The sequence below is a fragment of the Tyto alba genome, unplaced genomic scaffold (genome assembly GCF_018691265.1).
Source record: "Tyto alba isolate M040663 unplaced genomic scaffold, T.alba_DEE_v4.0 Super-Scaffold_7, whole genome shotgun sequence".
NCBI classification, from domain to species: Eukaryota; Metazoa; Chordata; class Aves; order Strigiformes; family Tytonidae; genus Tyto; species Tyto alba.
Window position 1 is genome coordinate 16,662,743 of NW_024881328.1, and position 23,599 is coordinate 16,686,341.

The 23,599-nt window shown below is 44.1% G+C and overlaps 1 protein-coding gene across 5 annotated transcripts in view; it reads right to left on the reverse strand.

Moving 5' to 3' along the window:
• Nucleotides 1-4,870: 4,870 nt before the first annotated feature.
• Nucleotides 4,871-23,599, reverse strand: part of BIN1 (bridging integrator 1) — a 101,937-nt gene continuing 83,208 nt past the window's right edge. For 2 of the 5 annotated variants that reach the window (XM_033003901.2, XM_033003899.2), the window contains 6 exons: nt 21,754-21,861; nt 19,920-19,943; nt 16,415-16,507; nt 15,527-15,637; nt 14,057-14,158; nt 4,871-10,555 (listed from right to left, as the gene is read on the reverse strand). In XM_033003901.2, coding sequence (XP_032859792.1) covers nt 10,448-10,555; nt 14,057-14,158; nt 15,527-15,637; nt 16,415-16,507; nt 19,920-19,943; nt 21,754-21,861 — 546 coding nt within the window. In that variant the 3' untranslated portion in view covers nt 4,871-10,447. The remainder of the gene's footprint in view (nt 10,556-14,056; nt 14,159-15,526; nt 15,638-16,414; nt 16,508-19,919; nt 19,944-21,753; nt 21,862-23,599) is intronic. The other 3 variants (XM_033003903.2, XM_033003902.2, XM_033003900.2) reach the window with 2 other exon arrangements.

Sequence of the window (23,599 nt, forward strand, 5' to 3'; positions counted from 1 at the left end):
CAAAGCCTAAGCAACTCTGCAAAGGTTTCTCAAATGGGGCCCATAGAATTACATATAGAACTAATGGTCATTGACAAAATCCCATGGACAGGCAGGTATTTTGTCCTGTCCCACCAGCCCCACCTCTCACTCACAGCCAGAGCCTGGGAGCAAGTGGAAGATCACCAGTATGCACTTTTTTTGCCCTGGTCAGGTAAAATACAAGCTATTCTCAGCAACCTATTCTTACCCCAACATCCAGAGTGAAGTGCAAACTCCCCACTACACAAACTCCCTGGCTCTCTAGCCAGAAAGAAAACAAACTCCTTACCCAACACATACCTGAATGAAACTCCTAGTGAGATGACATAATCCAGATTTAAAAATCTGTGAACCTTCTTTGTATTTGTTTTCAGCATTTCTTCTTTTCTGGTGAACAACTTTGTCTTCACTCGAGGAAAAAGAAATGCCACATCCCTCTGTCACACTGGTGCTCTAAACAATAGCATGAACTGGTTCATGGTGAGGTCTTCTTCTGAGGGGACAGCAGCTCAATCATCAGCACTGCCATGGATTTGCAAAGATTTCACCCAAATGCCAGTGTGGATAGTAAGGAACAGTGGTCAACTGTTAAGTTAACCATAAGTTGATCTTAAATGGTTAAAATAGTACATTAACAGCAGGTTAGATAGGTTCACTGACAGGACTGGAGAGCTTTCAACAGGCATCTGTCAAACTCCCAGCACTGCAAACTCTCGGTGTCTTTATTCAGGGATGCCACACACAGAGTCATTTTTATGACACTAAATCTGCCAGTGACCTGTTACCAGAATATCCATAGGGTCAGAAAGACTTGGAGGCAAAAGCAGGAGCAGCATCATTTGCTGGAGATGTGGCTGGATGCTCCACACTTACACCAGCTGCAGCCACCACACGCAGGGGAGCTCTTTGCTAATCTGAGATAATCAGGAACGTGACAAAACCTACAGCTTCTTACATGGATGCAAATTTCTCTAGAGTTAATCAGGGCCGGACTGAGGGAAGAAAACCTCAGCAGATATCCAAGGAGACTTCTTAAAACTTGGGCCTCCTGGCCCTGTGGGCATTGAACGGATCAAGTCCTCTCCTAGTGCTGAGCACAGGGAATTCAGCTCTGACACTGAGCTTAATTAAATAGAAATATGAAGTAAGAAAGAAAGGCTAATTAGATAGAAATGCAGAGTTACAGGATGTGAATGCTGATTAACCTAATAATAGACAATAATGTTGTTAAGGGGAGCTAAATGGTTTGTTTAATGGATGAAATGATCTATAGTATATAATATATAAAGTACTTAACAGTAAACATTTAATTACCACTTCAGTTGCATTTTTCTTTACTGCGTGGAGAAAAAGTGTTTCATAAAAGAGTTACTGGATGGGAGTAATTTACATTCCTGCAAAAACATCTGTATCATATGTGAAAGAGCAACAATGCTTCACAGACACAGCAAAAAGCCTGAAACACAATGAGCAATGTTGGGAGCTTCCAGATAAGGGAGGGAAAAGCAAAATAAAATACCTGTCCTCCTGATCTGGAACATCACTACCTCTGTGGGGCAGGACATACAACCTTCCCTGACATGCCTGCTCATGGGAAAGAGGGCTTGGGAGGCAGAAGATAAGCACAAGACTTCACATGACAGCTCCAGGAGCAACTTGCTGAGAATTTAGGAAGGTGGCCACTTGTCACAGGGGAGCAAAGCCAGACTCTGGTGTGGGTTATGGGGAAGGCTCTTAGGGGGCTGAAAGCATCTCTAGCTAATGTGAACCTTCATGTGATCAGCAAGAGCAAAGCCATGGCCTGGCCACTAAAACACCTTGTCTGCTCCCAGCACAGATGCTCTCAGTATGAGCTTTCCTCAAATTTCCTTAGAGGGACCAGAAGCCTGGCATACGGGAGGTGTTCATCAGACAGTTGGGATGTTTTCTACCAAGGTAAAGAACTTGCAGATTTCATGAGTACCTCTGTATGGCTGGATGGCTCAACCCACAGCATCACCTTCAACAGCAAACACAGCACATTGTGCAAAATCAATAGTCAGGTCTCTCCTGGAAGGCTCTAATAAAGATGTACAGAGGCAATCCTGGACATTAGAGAGGGGAAGTCACACCAGGAAGGTCTCACAGGTCTCTGAATTGGAGATAGAAGAAATCACAGTCTGCAACACAGGGGTTTCCTTACAGGTCTGACTTCTGCCATTATAGCCAACCTTGTGGCAGTCACAGAAGGTGCGCTGAAGGGGAACACAATCCCCTTTAGGACACAGAGCAACAGGTCTGCACTTCTCTTACTGGTGCAGCAGCAACCCCAGTGCCATCACATTCATTGGGCTGTGTCATGCTGACTAAACAATGTGAATGTGTGCAATTTAATTTTAATACTTTGCACTCCTGCTAGAGCTCTTCTTTCTCCTACCTTATTGCAAAAGCAGCTGGGACAGAGGCAATGATCTGTACTCGGTGGAGCTCACCCCTCTGTCTGGCAGGGTGACCCATGGAACAGATCGTTTAATCCCACTTAGATTTCAAAAAACAGCCTTGCTTGCATGTCATCATTACTGCATGACTGTCACCCTCCCTGATGCAGCATAGGTGGTACCTGAATTTCTATCTATTAATTCATAAGAAAGTGCTGAGACAAGCAGAGTGCATGTGAAGTAGTCACTCAGCCTCAGTAAGAGAGCGCTCACAAATGCAGGGAAGACATGGGACAATGCCACTGCTAGGAAAATAAAACCTGATATTAGACTATGCCCCTGCCAGGGAGTTGGGAACCAGGACCCCAATAACTAGCAAATCCCCTTACAGGTCTAACTCCTCAGAGTCTGAAGAGATCACCAAATACCTATCAGCAGTGCATCAAAACAGCTTGCAAAATCTGCCCATCGTTCCTGGCGGAGAGCTGCACATTGGCCAGTGAGAAGTGATGCCTAGCTCGTTACCTGCACCACGGGGCCAAGGAGAGCAGGCTGGCCATTAACTGCCCATGATGAGCTAATTAATCATGGGCACTTGCTGAATTCCTGTTTCTGCACCATTATTAATGACTCTGTGGATTGGGCCAGGCAGCAGACTGGCAGCAGAGGCTCCTCCACCTGCTGAAACAGCAATCCAGCTCTGCAGAGGGCACCAGCTTCACACAGCTAGCAAACAGGAGAAATTGCTGAGCTCTGCTCCAAACTCCCACCTTCTCCTTGGGGTTGCAGAGTGACTCCCAGCTCCACTCTGGGCCTCAGACTCCCTGCCACAAGGCCTTCCCAGGTAGCATAAGCTGACACTGAAGGACATCCCTGATACAAACTTCTCCCCTCATGTGGGGGTTGCTGTGGGGCAACTGACACCAGTCAATGCCAGTCCCCTGCCATATGTAACACCCTGACTTCTGCCTTGCCCACTCCCAGGCACTCCAGACTCACCTGGTGCCATGTGGGCCTCCTCCATCTGTAGAGGCTTCCTTCTACATTCCCAGAGCGAAGCCCAGCTCTCCCTGCAGCATGGCGAGGCCTCTCAGAGCCAGACCCAGCAGCCCGTGAGCCTGTTCCTACTCCAAATGTGCTGCCAGGGCTTACATGGCCACAGCCTGCACATGGCCAGTGAGCCCAAGTGCTGCTTGTTTGGAGCAAGATGACATCACTGGGAATTAATTATGCAGCTGAGCCGAGGCAGCTGACAATGAATTATGCACATTGACCCCCCCCATCTGCCTTCTCGCCTCCCCTGTTTTCTTTATCTTTCTGGGTGATGGAAATGAGACTGCATGAGGAAGGGCAAACAGAAGGCATGCACAGGGCCTCTGGGTTTCACTCCTGCCCTGCAAGGTCCTAGCCCTAGCAGAGCTGGCCCAGCTCAGCCTGGCAGAAGCCATCATGTCAAGCCCAGGCAGAGCCCAAGTAGCCAACTGCAACAATAGTTTCAGGGGCACAGCCTGCCTCTTCCCCTCCCTCCACCACAAGACTTGATTTGGATCCATCCCAGTGCCACAGAGGTGAGAGGGTAAAAGGTACTAAACCCTCCGGGCCATGTGGAAATGATGGAACCGTGCAAGTACAGTCTGGCCAGCTACCTGTGCTGGCTCTGAGGCTTGCACTCCTGCATGCTAAAGCAGAGGACTCTGGCAGTCCATTCATCAGAGTGCTAATTGATACATATTTGCATCAGATCATATTCCAACCTTTGGCCAGAGCTTGCTATTTACACACTGCATCCTGTGTGCAGCTGCACTGAGCCCGTCTGGAATGAGGCATCTAAGGGAGTAGCCCTAAAATAGTTAGCTATGAATTGTGAATCCCTCTAATCCTGTCCCTCACTGGTCCCAAATCACTCTCATTGAAGGGCAGAAACACACCCTTTCTGCAGGTGAAGAAAAGACCCCATTAAAGAGCAGACCCCAAAGCCAGCCTGGAAATTAAGAGCTCACACAGGTGTGCCAACAGGCTAAAGGGAGCTGGGATATGTTTGGCCAGATGGGACAGGGTGTCCATGAGGTGTCATACTCCCATCAACAAACTTGCCTTAGAGGATGAGATCACATCACCTTGCGGTTAATAGCTACTGAAAAGCAAAGGTCTCAAATCCTTCCATACATTACATTCATTTGGTGTCAGGTCCTCACAGCAGACAAGAACAGAGGTGGCTGCTAGAAGAGTTTATTCTGCTGGTGCCCTTGTTCAGGGAAGGACCAGCGTTGTCCTCTCCATCCCACGTGTTTGTAAGAACTCCCAGTGTTAATGGTGACTGGACAAACCAAGCCTCTTTGAAGCTACTCACCTCTTTGAGGAGAAAGAGGTCCTGAATTGTTTCGGCTTAATATAAAGGCAGGAAAAAATAAGAGAGAGAAACTGACGCAGGATTTAGGATGACACAAATTATATTTCTGAACATCGCCAAGAAACAAAATGGGACAAATCCATCTAGTAATTGTCACTGGAACTGGGCATCACAGCTCTGAATACAATGGGAATTGTTCAGCTTTGTTTAAACAAAACAAAAGTTAAAATAATTAAAAAAACACTCAAAATCCAAACATTTCTCAGATCACTGTGGTTAAACTCAGACTGAATTAACAAGAGGAACAGAGATTGCCAATACATTGCCAAAGTCGTTGCCATTTGATTCAGTTAAAGAGAAGCAATAAGCCCAAAACTGCATCTGGCAAGTTTCAAGTAGGGACCATCTACATGAAATGCGGACGAGGGACAGGATTAGCAGAATATGCTGTAAAAACAGGTGAAGGAGTTGTAGCCATAAAACACAAAGTACAAGTTCGTACAGACCAGCCTTCACTGCTGTAGCTTCTCCACTTAGTTTCATAACAAAATTTCTGAAATGGCCTTCTAATTCTCAGCCCCCATATGCATCACCTGCAGACCCCAGTCCTCGCCAGGTGGTAAATCTAGCTCTGGGCACCACCCAGGACCCCCTTCTGACAAGAATTTGCTACTCAGAAGCGTCCAAACCAGAATATGCAAGCAGAGGTGTCTGCATCGGTGCTGGGTGTCATGGTAACTGCATAGCAAGGAATAGTTTCCCTTTGGCAGCCCAGAGAAGAAAAGCTGTTGCTTATTTTCCTCATATCAGCATTATCAAGCTGCATTATGTAGGATTTGCTGGTGGACATGTTTGTGCATCTTCTAGCTTTGCACTTTATGCTGGTGGGAAGTGCCCTATGTTACCGTCATCCTCAAAGACATGGGAGAGGCTGGGAAGCAGAAGTAGACGGAGAGTGGGACCAGATGCTGAAAGACACAGAGGCTACTGAAATCAGAGGCTACTGTGTTAGAGGCACACTGGCCTTGTCTGTGGAAGATCAATATTTCTCCTAGAAAGGGCTGAGAGACACCTCTGCGTCCTCCAGCAAAGGATATTCACTGTTTTGGGGTCTGGACTACACAGCATCTAAAACACCTTACAGTAGCGGCAAAGAGCATTCAATCTGTCTGGTACAGAGTAGGAAAGAGGAAACTCTGAACTCAAGTGTCATTTGCAGGAGAGACACACCTGTTATCACATCAACCATGCACATCTTGACCACTCACATTTTGTTCTCAGCCCTAATTAAAGAGGTTTTGGATCTCCCTGGCACCAAGTGGTGAGGCAGTCAGCACATCAACCCAAAATGAAAAAAATAACGTATCATCCCTCCATCCTCCCCCAGTATCCCCCTAGCCTTGGGTCTTTTCCCTTCAAGAGGCTGTTGCAAAATTTAACTGAACTGACATCCCAATCCCAGGCAGAACACGGACCCCTCACACCTGCTCCAGGTCATAAGAGAGAGAAACCCCTTTGACTTGGAGGTGTTTGCCTTGGCCACAGTCTTTGGATACTGGGACAGGAAAGGGTTCTGCAACTGTGAACAAAGCCTCAAGGACTGTGGCAAACAGATCACAAAGCAGGACTAGCTCTGAGCAGCTGGAATGAAGCCTGCACAATCCCTTTTACTGCATCATCTTCACAGCCAAGAAATGCAAAGGTGGTAAAAGCAGACAGTTGAGGAATGCCCATAGAAAATAGCACAGAGTATGCAGGAGTCTCGCCTGGAACAACACATTCATCTTTCCCCTGGAGCCTTTCTCTAATTCTCTGTAATAAAGATATACTACTGACATTGCTAAGATAGAAAAAGGTAGGAAATCAATGCCTTATTTTGTTCTTACCAGTTGGGCAAATGATAATTCCCACTGCACAATGGGATTAGGCTCAAACAAGAGTAGCATCATAACTCTATACTCATAAATCTGTGACCAAAATGAGACTGATAGAGCAAGAATGTCTTTCTAAGCCAGGCTACAAAACCAGTCAATGGCATAAGATCAGAGACACTTTTATTGTTCACCCAGTAAAACAATCAAGTAGAAGATTATTAGATGGGGAAACAGAAGCTTTGCTGGGCCAGATACCAGGAAATCCCTGAAATGTGTCCAGCATACCTGTCAGTGGAGCAGAACTGAGCAATAAGCTTCTTTGGATTCTCTTCAGTGGATAATGTATTCACCAAAAAATGCAGTTTAGAGTTAACTAAAACCAGTCATCAGATTAAGAAAAAAAGGCAAGGGTAAAATGACCATTAACATTAGAACATTTTCTTTCAGCATTTTCAAAACAGAAGGTTTCACATTTTTGCTCCAAAGCAAATTGTTATAGCCCAAGTCATAACGTTTTTCAAAAAGTGCAAAAGCAATTCTACAAATGAATATTTCATTTTGGTTTGATTTTTTTTTTTTTAATGATTTGTTTTTTCCTTTTTAATTCCACTGAGAAAATTAAAAAAAAAAAAAAAAAAAAAGTCTCAGGACACCCTTACAACTCTTCTCCCCAGATTTTTCAATTCAGCCTGCAAACTGAAAAACCATTGTGGGCACAGCCTACTTGGGAGTTTATTGTCCCTCTTTCTATTTGAATCAGTCCTAAACTGAAGAAAATGAAAGTTCATTTCACCAGGTAATACCGACCAGAATCAAGGTACTTTAGCAGATGTAAAAATACTGAAAATGGGAGAAGTTGTGACTTAACAATGAGCTGAGCATGACCCAGGAGATAAGAGATCTTCTGGCTCCAAAAAATACTGCCATCTACAAGCTTCATGCTGTGGCATCCCACTCATATATATATATAAGGCAATTTATAAACTGTGGGTCCAATCCTGCATTTTCAGAAAGAACCTAACTGAGATGTGCTGACACCACGTATTTGCGAGCAATGCAAGACACAGGTAACCCATCCTAACTGCTCTAAGCCAGGGGGTTTGGGGGTTGGGATTTTTGGGTTGGGGGAAGCAAATGGAGACACACAATATCCTCCCCACTAGCAATATTTGAGCATCACTCACATGACCTGAAAACAACATCCCTTTCTTGCAGAGTGTTACCACTTCTGCAGGGACAATACAGTACTGGATAGTTGCTTTGCAAGCTCGATAAAATGAAAAGGCCTTATGAAGATCTTTGTTGGGACAGTCATCTGGTTCAAACACAGCAGAAGACAATTGTCAACAACAGCAAAAAAACCCACAATAAATTAGGTATCAGCACAGCTTTCTAAATGCTCTAGAACAATTGCTTGCAAGACAAAAAAATCACAGCTCTTGTACTTAGAATATTGTCTTTTTAAAATAATAATAAAAAAAAACAATAATCCACAGGTTTCGCATAAAAATAAACATTTTAAGCTGACAGCATTATGTTAATTAGATCAACCTGCTTTTTAATATATATATTTCTATGTATAATTAAATGTATATTTTTTCTATGAATATTCTTTAAAGGAGAAATGGGAGTCACAAATGCATAAAAATAGATATTTTGGAAAAAAAAAGAGTAATAATAAACACAACCCCATGAAAAAGAAAGAAAAAAAAAAAATCAAAGCAGACAGTGTTCTAAAGCAACGGCTCACCATACTATAACTTGTGGAGTCCAGTCCTTCTGTATTGGGAGCAGTTATTCCTAAATACTATTTGGTTTTGTAAGAGTGATATAAAACATCAATTCCTGCATGTTTATTTAAAAAAAAAAAAAAAAAAAAAAAAAAGGATTTGGGTACATAGGACAGATTTTGATGCTTGTTGCATCACTGTAAATAACTAGCACAGATCATCTCCCACACTGAAAACAGGAGGAACTCCAGTAATTCTTGCATTTATAAGAATATATTTTCTAATCAAAATTAGATCTGTCCCTCTGAACTAAAAGATTAAAAAAAAAAAAAAAAAAAATCCACATTTGCCCTACAGTGTTTTTCTGTTGTCCTACAAATAATCAGACTGGAAAAAGTGGGATTTTCAGTAGTGTATGTCAGCATTCCATGCATCTTTGACAAAAGCCAGCTCCTAACAATTAAGAAGATTATTTCAGAGAGTGATCCTGTCCCTTTACACCAGGAGGGAACCTCACTGCTAAAAATCCCTTGAAGGCAAAAAAATCTCGGTGAGATGGGAGGGGAAAGCCATAAAAAAATTGCAGTAGCCTGACCTGCTTGCCAGTTGCATCAGTATTCAAGTAAAAGTTTAAAGTACCTTTCTGGAACTTTAGAGTCTTGGAGGGTCAGACCAGCTTATTTTATCAAGTGTAATATGCACTTTGAGACTGCCTTGTCACCTGCTTGTTTAAACTAAAAAAAAAAAACCTCAAAACCAAACAGGAGCAAAGGGAAGGTATAGGAGAGGTCTCAGCATCAGAATTAGACTGCAGAGTGTCTTCTTGACACTGACACTTTGATATTCTTGCTTTCCTTTCTAATGCATTTAAATATCACAAAGTCATGCAGCCATTTCAAATGAGTATTTCAAGAGTCCAGTTTTCATAGAGGTTAACTTGATCACCAGCACAGCACTGGATAAAGCTGATCTAACAATATTTCAGTTACAGAAGTCTTCAAAGGAAAATAAGAAATACAATTCCACAAATAACAATGCCAATTAAAAACACAGAAAGCAAATTGTTTTTTTACTCAGTGTTTTTTTAGACATTCTTTCAGAAAAAAAATTTCTTCCCTTACAACTTTCTTCAGAAGCAAATTTTCTAACATATCAGATTTTAGAGCTATCTTCCATCTACATGACTCTAAGCTTTTCTGAAACCACCTACAGGGTTTTGGGGGCAGAGGATTCTTTCTCCTGCAGAGCCATTCAAATGGCATCTGATTGTTTTGTCTTGTTTCTCCTCTTGAATTTGTCCACTCCCCTTAGCATTTCACAGGCCAATACTACTGCAAGAATTTAGGTGTCTGCATTCAAAAGAACTTTGGACTGAGTGCAGCTTCACATATTTCATCTTTTCTATGCCCTTTCCATGTAGTTTCTTCTATCTTTACACGTACAAAATCACAGTTTGTGTAACATTGTTTTAAAGGAAGAAAATAAAATACACACACACACATACATTGTATTGGTGAACACTATACGCTAAATATTTTTTTCAATAGCATAACAGAAAGTTTGGCCTACTGTAGGTTGAACATGTAGGGAAGGCTGATTTTTTACGGTTGCCATGCAAGCCACCTTCAAGACAAAACAGATTAACCCACCCAAAAGCAAATGCAGCTTCTACTCTCAAGCTGTTAGACAAATACTGCCTTTCCAGGGATCAGACTGACATCTCACCGATTCTGTCAATGCAGTATTTAGGGAACCACACTGACTTGCTTCTGCATCAGTCCTCTGAATCCAAATACTGTTAAAACCAAAGGGGGGAAGAGGGTATTTGACTTGCCTTATTATTGTTAATATGTATATATTTTGATAACACTTCAAATTTCAATTTATTTCTGAAACCTTGCCCTTTGAGAAGAACACACCCTTTAAGTTGATTTTTTTTCCTAGGCTTCTGTTCCTTTAAAATTCTCTCTTCTTTTCCTTTCGCTGTTCTTTTCCAATTATCTATCAGAAAACTTGCTTTCTTCCAGCAGAAACGCAGCTGGTGGGCTGGGGCTTTCACTGCACCCGCTCTGTGAAATTCTCTGGGAAAACCCCTCGGCATTGGTCAAGTTCCTTATGCTGAATCCAGTCAGACTCCTTCACACCCATCAGCCATCCTTCGTCCTGGAGGGGAAAACAGAGATCAGATGCTGAGGGATAGATGTGAGTGGAGATTTTTCTTACAGACTGCAGGCCACAGAGGTGTCAAGGCATTATCAAAGCCATGCTTGTATTTGGCTTGGAGACAATCCAGGAAGAGGATGGGAGAGAAAGAAAAATGCTTTCATTTCCTTTTAAACAGGGAGAAGGCTACATCTCACTGTAGTCATTACTAAATCTCTTATGTGAACCTGAGCATCTAGAGGCAGTGAAATTGTAAACAATTAGCAAGTGTAATAGAAACATATAATAATTTACATCCACTGAAGCAGGAGAAATTCTGCCAAAGAAAGTCTATAGAGCTACAGGATGGGAATTACGTATCTCACCTTTCAATCTAAACAAGAGTGGTCTAGCATTCTCCGTAGCCATAAAAGAGATGAGCACCTCCACGGAGCAATTCATCCCACTCATCTTTGGCACAGGTCTTTGGAAAGAATGAATCATTCCCTGGAGGTGCTCATCCCCTGCTCCAGCCAGGCCACCTGGATGATTAGCAATTTAGAGGTGGTATAGGCAAAATAAGTCTTCTTTGCTATGCTGAAATTCTGGATCTCTGAGAATTGGGAGCTGAGGAGCTCAACCCACCTTCCCAACACCCAGCAGTCTGTTGGGCTCGATGGAAGGTGAGGTTGGCAAAACTCCCAAAATTGTGCTACACATGATGTGAGACCCAAGGTGTCTCACAAGGGTTCTCCCTAGCCACCAAACCTATGCATCTATAAACAGGGATGAATTTTCACTGAGGCAAATGAAGTCCTGCTTGGTAAAACTAGAACCTGCTTAGGAGGAGAACCAGACTTCCCAGCCTCTGCCTGCAGCATGTCTAGCATCAAGATTTCTGCTCTATCCAAAGCACATGAGGGAGATGAGGTATTCAAGGTGGGAAGGCTGCACTGCTTGCAGCTTAGGTGTGCAACCATCCTACTCTCTGCATGCCTTGGAGCTGCCACCATGGAAGCACCCCTTCAGCATGCAAATATACCCACTGATAGGAGTCATTTGCAGTGGGGCAGCCTATGAGTTAAAACTGCAGCATGAGGCAAGAGAGATGCACGGGGGACTGCTGCCTCCAAACTCAGCCTGCTCTGCATCCACTCCTCTGGGCAAAGCATGCACCAGGCTCATTTAGAAATATGTTTCCACATTCATCTAACATAACTTGCCAGGGCAGAGGTGCTCAGGAAACCAGATGCTCTAAGCTGTGGTGAAGTAGGGCATGCATGTGTGTGGTTCACACACTTGTTCTGACACTTCTGCTTTCCTGGAATTGGCAGGAGTTACTTGGGTATTTACCTAAGACCAAGTAATGTCTCCCTTGAAATGTGTTCTTTGAAAACACACCTGCACAGTGCAGGAGTGATGCAGCCCTCACCAGGGGTGATCCATGGGGTATATACTGCTTTCTGCTGACATTTTGCAGCTTCTGTCCTCTTGTCCTGTTTTCTGCACGTTTCATGTGGCAGCAGCTCAGTCCAGCCATTGTATCTGAGTTTCCTGCTCCTTGCAGTCTGTACTGGATGCCTGCAGGCTCAGTTAGACCTTGCTGCTGCCTTAGATTTGAGCATTCAGGGGATGTCATGGGAATGACATGAGATGGGAGCCCATCTGCAGCAGCCAGCTGCAGGGGCTGTGGAAGGACTGACATGCCATAAATCAGGAAGACGAACGACTAGGCAAAAGATTCTGGGCCCAATCGTCTGGAAGGCAGCTTCCAGCTCACAGCATTGCAAGCACAAAAGCTCATCCATTTGCACATAGCATCTGTGCCATTACCACATGCATCACTCCCACTGCATCCTGCTACAAAGGGCCTCCTCAGCTATAAGGATTAGACAAGAGGACTCAGATTGACCCTTGCCAATTTTGAACCATGTCACCTGAAGTGCCAGCTCAGAAGTGTTGCTGCCCTCAACCCTTTCTTCTGTCAAGAGAGATGAATCCAGGCCTGGCTGATGTACCCACAAACTGACACCTAAACTGCAAGATGGGGACATGGGTCACAGTTTATTATCCTAAGCTTCCTCCACTCACGTGCACAGTTCATGCACATGTTAACAGCCAAGATTTTCTGGCTGGGTATGGTCGAGGTTAGGAAAATGAGCTGTAGCACAGGATACACTGTAGGAGGGTTAGAGGGCTTCAGTGCAGCTACAGCATCATGTTAGCAACACTCAGAGCTCACCCTCTGCAGATTGGAGAGTCTCGAGTTCATGGCTGTTGCACCCACATCCAGCTAGAGTGCAAACATAGGGCATTGAAAAACTCTGCTCCACAAATGCCATCTCATACCATAGAAACTAGGGAAACTGCCACTCATTTCCCATCCAGAAAGATTTCTGAGAAAGAAATGCTCACAAATGCTTGTGCAAGGCAGTCCCACTCAGTAAAGAGTCTTGTCTCCAGAAGGAATCACTGCCTCTTCCCCATACAACCCTTCCCACCCATAGCACCTAGCTCTGCAGGAGCTGCCAGGACATTATAGCTCCCATTTCACAAGCAGCAATAAGATCTGCCTCCATAACACACAAAGCCAACAGCTGAGCCACAGAGAGGATCCACATCTTCTGTGTCCAGTGAACTACATCCCCTTCACTTTACCCCTTGTGAAATCCAGATCTTGTCTGGGCTTGGCCAAACCCGCAAATCTAGCAGCTACTGAATCAATTTGGAGAACACCCTTCCTTTTCCAAACAAAGACCTGGAGATGTAGCATGAATTTTATAAAATCACCACCTCCCTCAGCCAAAGTAGTAAAACTGCTGCAGACTTTATCAGCTGGAAGCCCTCAAACACAGCAAGTGAGGAGGATTTACTCAATGCTTCTAGAAATAGATCAGATTAAGGAAAAATACTGCCAATTAAATTCATGTTGGACATGGACAGTAAGATTCTTCTCTGGGGCTGAGCAATCTACTCCAGCCTCTAGCTGTGCTGCCATCTCCTGACCAAAAGTTGTCTTTTGGAAACAGCCATTGCTACGTTTAAGTGCAAGACATCACCCACAGCAAGCTGCTTTCTCAGAGCTCCAGCACTTCTGGAAAGGGGAGAAAACATCATCAGCTGCAGGTTACTCCTGTCAGTGCCACAGTCTGCACTGCAGTGGTCACAACTAACGTGCCTCAAGTTTAGTAGCACTGAAGAAGCAAAGTATGGGCTCTGTTAGCCTCCTGATCAAGGAAATCATTGTATTGGCTCAAATGCCCTGATAGGGACAGGAAGCCATGGCTATTTCACATGCTTTATGCAGGATAATGTCTCTATTTTCCAATCACAAGCAGAGTCCTCCTCTCTGTTGCAGGAAGCCAATCTCAAGCCCAAGGACAACCAGCTGTGCAGCTAGCTCCCAGCCACAAACCGATGGCTCTGCATCCAGCCAGCTGACTGTTAGTGGAGGAAGAAGCAGCTCTGGAAATCCCCTTGGTTCTTTCCAGCCCAGGTTCACACCCTGTCTTCCCCACTTACCTGCTCCTCAGGGTTCTCAAATGGAATCACAAGCACCACGTCCCCAGCCTTCAGCTGCAGCTCATCGCTGTCAGTGGCCGTGTAATCATGCATGGCCTGGACCTAAGGGGGGAGAGGAGAGCAGAGTTTGGGTGAGGCCAGCCTTTTCTCACCCAGCTCTGTAACGGGTGACAAGGCTTTCCACTTCATTGGTTCACTGGATGATTCAGGCTGTAAGGCACCTTTGGAGGACAGCTGATGCAACATGCTGCTCAAGGCAGGGCAAGCTTGGATCACAAATGCCACATCTACAGAATAACCACTTCCCTTAATCTAATGGCTATAGGCTTTTCATACGGCCTGGCATGCAGCTTGCCTTTGCCACAAGGGCAACCTGTGCATTTCATTCAACTTGTTACTCATCTACCTGTCCTTCCTTAGGGGGGTTAAATTTCCATGGTATGGGCCTAAAAACCTCACAGGGTAGAAAGCATGAATCCATCTGAATGGTGCCCTGTATTCTTTTTGCAGCTGGACCTCAAGAGTATTAGAGATTATAGCCTCCCATCTCTGTCACAGCCGGCAGGGAGAGGATACGGGAAGAATATCAGTTTGGATCTTAGAATGATTGTATCCTGCCATGTTTTCTCTTTGGTATTCAGCCTAATTCCTATCCACATCAATGTTACAGCTTTTCTAGTTCAAACCACAGTTCTCCACTTCAAGCACTACAGTCTATAATGCTGCCTGTAACCAGTCTAAATGTGATGTGCCTCCTATTGTTCTTCAGGGTTTTGTCATTCTTCTGCTTTTGGTAGAACTCCCAGGGAAAAAAACAAACAAACAAACAACAAAAAAAAAAATGGACATGACTAAAGCAGGAGAAAAGCATTCCTTATAGCAGGACACTCATATTTCTTACTTTCAGGGCATGATACATCTGTGCTGTCTTGCTACCATATCATACCCAGAATCACTCCTTCCTCCACACCTTTGAAACAACCTGTGAGTGATCTTTGGCATACTCAGGATACGCACCTGTCCAATCCTATGCTTTTCCCTATTCACCCTGGCCTTTTAATTTCCCCAAGCACAAAGTCCTCTGTCCCTACTGGTATTTGAAATTCTTCTTCATTTGCCACTTGCATCAAAGTTTAACCTTTTCAGTTTGGAGCACAACTTATCTATTATGCAGAGTCTGTGACTGACACTACCACACCACCAGAGATAGAAATAACTGCAGCAGAGAGAAGGAGGGGGTTTGCTGTACAACACAGCAAGACATTGAGACACCAATGGTCTCATATAGTTCTTTGAAGCATCTGGAGCTACATGAAGGTGGACTGCTGGAGAGGAAGGTGTATCTCTTCTTCAACTTCCTTTCTCCCTTTCAATGTGGCATAGCCCATGGCCATGCTAAGCAAAAGTAATTAATTCATTACAGGAAAAAAAAATCACAAGGAATTTGGTGCCCCACCACCATAAACTCACCTTGAACAGAAATCCCGGGGGCATGTCAGCTCTTTCAGATGAAGTGCCTCCTTCCACAGTGCCATTGACGGTAGCAGGGAAGGTTTCCACGACGACAGCAGGCAGAGAACTCTGGGGGGCAGCAGCAGCCAGGGAAGGAAAAAAAGCCATTGAGAAAAGACAATCCAAAATTGCTGCTCCAAGTCCACCCTGGAGGATCCACATCCCCTACCCATGGCTTCAACGGGTTTTCCCAGCAGTCCAGTCAGTGACAAAAACACTGCAAAGGACAGCTGAGGTAGGAGAGATGACTCTATCGTCCTTTGCTTAAAGCTGCAGAAGGGCAGAGAGGATTTAGAGTTTTTCTGGAATAATAATGCCCAACATTTCCCATTCACTGTGCTTACAACACAGCAGCTTCTTGTAGTGCCCTCATGGAACAGACAACTCAAATGGAACAGCCCATAGGAACCAAGCAGCCATGAGATGGGACCTACTTCAGTCCCCTAAAAAGGAGGCAGTGTTTGGAAAAAAAAGAGGAACCCTGGATTTTCAGGGGACACCAGCAGAGCCCAGAGAGCAGGGCAGGTAAAGTAAATGGTAAACAAGGAGGAATACAGAAGACAATGCAGGCTTAGCGCAGCATGGGTTTTGGGCTGGCTTCACAACATGGATGAAGGGACAGTCCTTTTTGTGGATCCTACAGTAGAGCTTCTCCCTAAGCATTACACAGATAAAATGCAATACCTAAGCCTGCCCTCTGAATAACAGCACTGTAACTGCTGGGGTGGGATGGATGTGTTTTTCCAAGCAGCCACACATCTCTTTTTCCAGCCCAGTCTCTCACATCTGCTGTACAACAAAGGGGTGTGATAGAGAAAATGGACTACTGTCCCTCGAGGTGCTCACCGATCCTGAATCAGCGTCATTTTTAGATGCTTCCGCTCCAGCTGCTGCTTCTGATCCAGCTGCTTCAGCTCCTGCACGGGCTGCTTCTGCAGGCTGCAACACAAAAGTCATCCAGGTGGAGAGTTACACTAGTTACAGCTACGTGTAATGCAGAACAGTGCAGCTCAGTCTGTCCAAGCGCTCTATGCTGTTGACTGCTGCCATCTGCTGATAAATAGGTGAGAAACCTCAAGGTCTTGCTTCGGTCTGTCTCGTTCCCTGCAACTCAGTGAAATCGCAGTAAAGCCTGCATTCCCTCACTCCAGCCACGCAGCAGGCAATACTCCAGAGGAAATCAATGAAAGGCCAAAAATCCTGTGCGTGTCTCTTCACAGTCTAAATTGCCACCTACTTTGCACATGCACAGTATCTATTATTACATATGTATTGCCTATTTCTATGTGAACACAAGTCTGCTTGCATGACAAGGGACAGGGATCTCTCAGTAGGCTACTTCCAAGGATCAACAGTCAAGGAATATTTAAGCCTTTGCATACTCCCAGAAACAGAAAAGCATGGTAATAATGTGTCCAGATATGGAACTTAGTTTGGACCCAGCACCTACATGATATTAACACTGAACCAAACTGAACTGACAACTGTGATAACTTTCACCCAATTCAATTTTGGCCCAAAGAGTCATGCATTTGGATTCTGTATTCTAGGAAGCCTGGGGACAGGGGATTCTGTGCACAACAGAAGACCAACCAAACACCTCTGATACACTTTCAGCAGTTCAAGTTTTTATTCTCCCCTTGCCCAAAGTCTGTGTAACTCTGCCTTAACACAAAATTAACGATTCATTTGCACCCTCCCAGAAACTGTAGCAATGCAGGAAGCGAGTTCAATGTGGTAGCATCAATGCTGCAGATTAGGCCCCTGGAAGACTGGCCAGACAACACCTGGGAAGACTCATGACAAGAATCTCAGGGGTCTAATTTGCAGCCCAAGTGTCTCCATAGCCAGCCTGTATCCATTTGATCTTTATACCAGATGGCACATGTGACTTTTCAGAATCTAACCAGATACCCACTTTATACTTGCACAGTAGAGATCACTAAACAGAGATTTCCCATTTTTAATGCATGTGAATAAACCAGCATTAGTATGCCTACATGCCTCATACATTTGGTAGACACATGTACCCCTGAATACAACCACGTTCAAGACAAGGCACTGGCCAGATTCCTTAATGTTGCAATCCTCATAGTCCCAATCCTACAAAAGCCCAGTGTAAAGCAACCACCATGGTAACCCTTATCTCTACACCCATATGGCTACTAGCCATGCACTGGCACAACAATCCGAGCAGTTCTCTAATAACAGCAGAAATAATGAAGTAACTCCCTGATTTAAGAAAAAAAAAAGCTATTACTTTACCTTCAGCTGCTCCAATTGTGCCATTTAAGACAAACTTTCCTCTCCTATCACATCCTTCCTCATGTCTCCCCATCACCATGTCCACAGGCCTATGTTGCCAGAGGATATTATAAACAGCAGAGCTGTTCCCATCCTGCAGAGGATTTCCACAGCCTCTTTGGTAGCACTAAGGTAAATGTACGCATATGAAATGCTACAAAGGCTTCTTGTGTTTAATTAGATTCACTCCCAGATTTCTTTTCATTGGGATTCAGTGAAACTGGAACTGGGATGGATGCATGTGGACAAGTGAAAAGGAGCTTAACATGAACTCATTTTTTGAAAACAGCTAATTTGCAAAAACAGTATTTAATAACCAGAAAAATTGAATCTAAATTAATACCCTGGATTTCAACAAAGGGCATTTTCATGTCAGCTACTTATTTTTCTATTTTATGTGCCTGTGGGCATCCCAAGACCTATAAAAGCATTTACAGTCATGGAAAAATACTATAGGAAAAAGAAGATTTGTTCACTGCTCTTGCCAGGTTTGAAAGCTTTGTTTATTCCAACAGCAGCATCATACACACCAAATACAAGTCTCCCAGTCTGTAGAGCTAAACACGTTCTGCTGTATCCAAATTTCTATGCAGTTGTTAACCTCATGGCATATGGGACTATGTAACCTTGCAGCACGCCTCCTTCCATCAACAGCTGAGAACATCAGAACAAACACACTTCAGAAGACTTGAAGAGGAGGATTCCGCAGATATAGGGAGCTCTGCTCTTTAACCATGTCATATGCCAAGGTAAGAACTGGCATGGTGAGAACATCTTGACTAGTAGCATTTCCCAGCTGATTAAAGTGTCCTTTAGGTTATATCAGTTTTGGGCCATTTCTTCAATCCTAGAAACACTTTTTACACCCCAGACTGTTAGCACAGCTCAATCAGATACAGTCATACCTCAACCCTGCCCATCCACTTGAACGGCATATTTCCTTGAAAAAACACGGACTTGTTTTCTAAGACAGACTGACAATGCACATACAGAGGAATGCCAGATGTTAAACACTGATGGCTGATAAAACACACAAGGGAAGCATCTTTCTCGGTGTGACCCAAGTTCATGTGAAAGAGAGTACTGGCCAACAGTGAGTCCTTGGGCCAGGGTCTCAGCAAGGGTTAGTCACGTCCTCCCAAGTACTGACTCTAGGTGGTGATCTGGCCCTTGAAAACTGAAAGGTTGGCAGGACTAGATTCCCCAGCACAAGCCAAGGACCTGTGCTTACATCTACACCATGGGATATAGCCAGCTCAAATCACAGGCATGAGTGCCTAGACCAAGCATTCTCTGTCCATGCTGCTGGCTGTTTGTCCAGAGGGGCTCAAAAGCAGTTGTGCTTGAAATATCTCCCAATGGGCTAATCTGCAGCAATCTGAGACCTTCCCAGGGCCAATACATCTAGAGGGCATCAAGGAGGGTCTGGCTTTTGTTCAGATCCAGAGCATGTGTAGGGTCTCCTTTGTCAGCAAGCTCCAAAGCTGAGGTTGTGGCAGATGCCAGATAAATGTTGAGCCTGCACTTAACTTTCAGTGTAAACACAGGCTGAGCTATTTCACATCAGCATCAGCCTTTCTGGCAACGATGATCAATGAACAAACACCACAAATAATTCCAAATGTGTACGTATACCCAATGGTACAGGCAGTAAGGACGAAGGGCAGCCGAGGCATTTATGCATTGCACATAAGACCAACAGGTTGTACAAAGTTTAGCAAATATCAAGGAGCAGAGGGTACGGATGATGCCACAGTGAGATTAAGTTTGAGAATGTCACAGCATCACGCCAAAGGAAAGATGAGTGAGTTAGCAGGGAAAGGCAATGTGCGTTGATGGAGACATAAGTTTCAGAGTGCCAGACCTGACTTGCAAACATCTGGCTGCCCCTGGGGCTTCACAGAAGGTGCAAAAGTGGGTTCAGCAGCACATGGAGCAACTTTGGTTTGGGGTGTGCAGAAAGGAAAAGGAGACAGGTATGCGTACAGAGATGGCCTGGCACATGCACAGTACACAATGAGAGATGAAAGCCATATGAAGTTCTTACCTCCCATAAATCCCAAGGTAAAGACTAAGCATGTCAAAGAGCAACAAAAATAAAACATGATTATACGTGATTATTTCAGTGAGCACAAACATTACAGATGTTGATCAGACTAAAGCAGACATACACATTCACAGCGCCTACCTCTGCATGTTTTAAAAATATTTTTTTAGTACCTGATTTTTATACACCCTTCCCTACTACATATGCAAATTTAAGTACAAAGACATTTGAGTAAGGGGTTTTTCTACCTCTGGTATGAAGGGAGACAGCCAAGCCACATTCAGTTATCAGTGGCAGACCACATCGCCAGAAAAAAAAACACTCATGGGTTTGTGGTCCATCAGGGTTAAGTATGTTCCCATATACCCATACCCAGTAGAGTTAATATGATTTCAGAACAAGACTTCAGCTGTTGTCTTTTGATCCGTAGTGAAACATCTTAACCTCTTTACCATAGTGCCCACCCTATAGGAAATAAATCTTACTGCTCTGAAAACTAGGAGGTTTTCACTAGGTTTTGTACTGTGGTTACCATTAGAAAGTATTGATTTCAGACTCTTTTTTTTTAATGACCTCTGAAGCTAATAATAAATATATTAGAACACTAAATATGTTATTGCTGAACAGTTTTGGGAAATCCGCTCAGTGTAGTATTTATTGCTTGCTTGAAAGGTAACAAACAAATCCATTTTCAGTCAAATTTATACTTGTATCCTATGCCAGGATACCCATTTATCCAAGTTATAACTAATGATTCAGGAAAAAAAAAATGCCTGTAAATAAATTAAAAAGCTTAGCCTGGCATGCAGCTTGTTCTATCAGACAAGATATGAAATGCCAATCTGCTCACTTAAAGTTCCAGAAAGTGGTAGCTTGTCATACTGGTGTGTATCAAACTATGACAATAACTAGTATCATGCAGATACATTATTTTAATTTAGAAGAATCAAATGCCTAATGTTTGATCTCTCTAGTAAGAGAGGTCTTATGGCTACAAAATCTGTGTTATACAGGCCTACCTGACCTGATGATACTGGAGAAATACTGTAAACATCCCAATTAGGTTTATTACAAATTTTAATGGCAACCACACACAAAAAATAACCATTTCATATATATGACTTGGAACGTCTCGGAGGACAGCAGCCAAATTCAGGATGAGCTTCAAAGCCTCCAGCCATTTAGACATAAAGTGAAGTGCAGTCCACCTGCCTCTAACAGTGGACAGGACCAAGTAGAGGCTAGACCAGAATTAGCAATCTTCTTTTTTGATTCTGCACTGGACAGCACTGTGCTCAGGGGGGAAGCTACTTCTTAAATATGAACAGAGGCTATGTTATACCCAGAAAAAAAGGGCTTCACATCACTTGAATATCCATCTACAGCTTTATTCACCTTAACTAACTGCAGATCAGAATGTCTGTTTATTAAAAATCCCTTTGAGAGCAATTTATACCAGTAGCACAGAACTGAGTCTGAATTCCCATCCACAGAGTAACAGTTTAAATCCATATAGCACACAGACGATGCTAATCTAGGGAGGGACATACATTAAGTTGAACAAGTTGTCAATCAGTAGATCATCAGAGCAAAGCACAAGCATCCCACAAACACTTAGTGCCAGACTGTGGCCAGGCTAATAGCCACCTGATTCTCACTGGACTTACACATCCAGCAGAGAAGATTAAGGTGCCCATCTGCAAGGCACAGGTCTGGGCACCCAGCCCAGCCACCCATAACTCAGGTCCACATTATCATTCACGTGGGTGCAGGTCACACCACATGTGGCAACAAGTCAGTTATGAAGGAAGAAGAAACGGTGATATGAACCAACCTGGGAGGCGGGTGTGGGGGTCTTGCCCACAGTGGCATCTGGTTTAATGGGATCAAAATCCAGATCCAACAGGCTGGCTCCCTCCTGGAAGGGCCCAGGGGCATCAAACTTGGCAGCAGTGAGGAAGAAAAGCAGTACGAGCATTAGACACACACACATGCACACAGTAGAGGCAGGATATGTGATATCCAGGAGCTAAGGCTGCAAGCACAGAAGACATGGTGGCAATGCAAACACCTGACGTGACTCCTGACTCCTTGGCACCTATAATCATGGACAGTTCGTATGGGTGCTGTTGTAAACCAAACCTGAGCCTTTTCCCCAGGACTCATTCATCTTCCCAGCTGGCCAAATGGTGTAAGATCCTGACCTGCTGTGGTCAAAAGGATCACTGCCACGAGTGACTCAGAAGGGCTGCTCTTCTATTTATATCTATTCCCCATAGCTCATCCAGCTGCCTTTGTACTCAGACTCCCTCGAGCCGCATACAGAAGAGCTGCCATCCATACAACTTATCTCAGGAACACAGATCCAGGCAGAAAACCACTCAAACTGCTGGAAGACAAGTCTGAGAGACCTCAGAGCTAACTCCCAAAGCTCCTAACCCCCTCTGCCTTCTGAGACAGAAACACCGAATATGGCAGCTCACCCTACCTAAGGGATTTAAATCACTCCCCAGTCGAAAAAAGTTGTTTTGAATGGTTTCCATTTCTGAACATCTCAGAAACATGCACACACACAAAACTTCTGAAAAAGCATAAAATTGAAAAGCTTTACTACTCTCTTCAAAATCAGCAGAATAACTCCCTTTGACTGATTACCGCTCTAGCTAAAGACAATGATGGCACGTTTGCTGATTACCATTAATAAAACATTTGCTACAAAGGACATGAGTTATTAGTATTCAAAACTGAGCTATCATTTTTGGTTTTTAGATCTAACTTAACCACTACAAGACACTCCCTTCTACTCAACTTCAGAGAAAGCTGCTCCCTCCAGGAAGACTTGACCCTGTTTCCACTGACCTCCCAGGTCACTGGCCCTACTGCTTCAGCTACTTTTCCAATGCACACAAGGTGTGGCAGGATGCTCTCCACAATTATATCATAGCCCCACAATGGAAAAAACTATTTGATGTAGCAAGAGACACCGTTTAAGAGAAAATCCTCTGAATACAAACCACACCACCATCATTTTCATCTCCTCTAGTTTTGTCTTACTCCAATTCTCTTATAGATTTTTCTCTCCCTTATGAACATCTCTTTTTGAGATCCAGAAGGATGAGGACAAGGAACCAAGCTCTCCTATCTCACAATAATTAGCCCTGGTCAGTAAACAAAAACCAGCTAGCATTCTAGTACACTTCTCCAGCACATCTGGGTCACCCATCAGAGAGGCTCCAACCCTAATCTTTAGTTTTGTTTGGTAGTGAGAGATCAAAGGCTCCAGTCATGGAATAATCTTACCTGCCATTCAAGACTTACATGCAAGGGCTAGCATCCCTTACCCTTACCCATATCTCCCACAAGGCAGCTTATTGGAGCTAAGACACCTGAACAGAATGGCCCTGGGCAACACACTGAATGCTAGTAGCTGTTGAGTGCTTCAGTGAAGATTGTTCTGGCAACCAGTGTCCTCTCTAAGAACCCCCATCTGATTGCAAGTCACAGCAGATCCCATCCTGGGGCAGAGCACTGATCAGGTGCAGCAGTATGTCTGACTAAGGGCTGATGTTCACATGGAAATATATGATACAAACCACGGAGCAGACGGAGCTGTCCATTAGGATACAGGAGAAAGAAGCATAGAAAATAATTGAGAGTTGCTCAGCTGCCTGTGGTCCCCA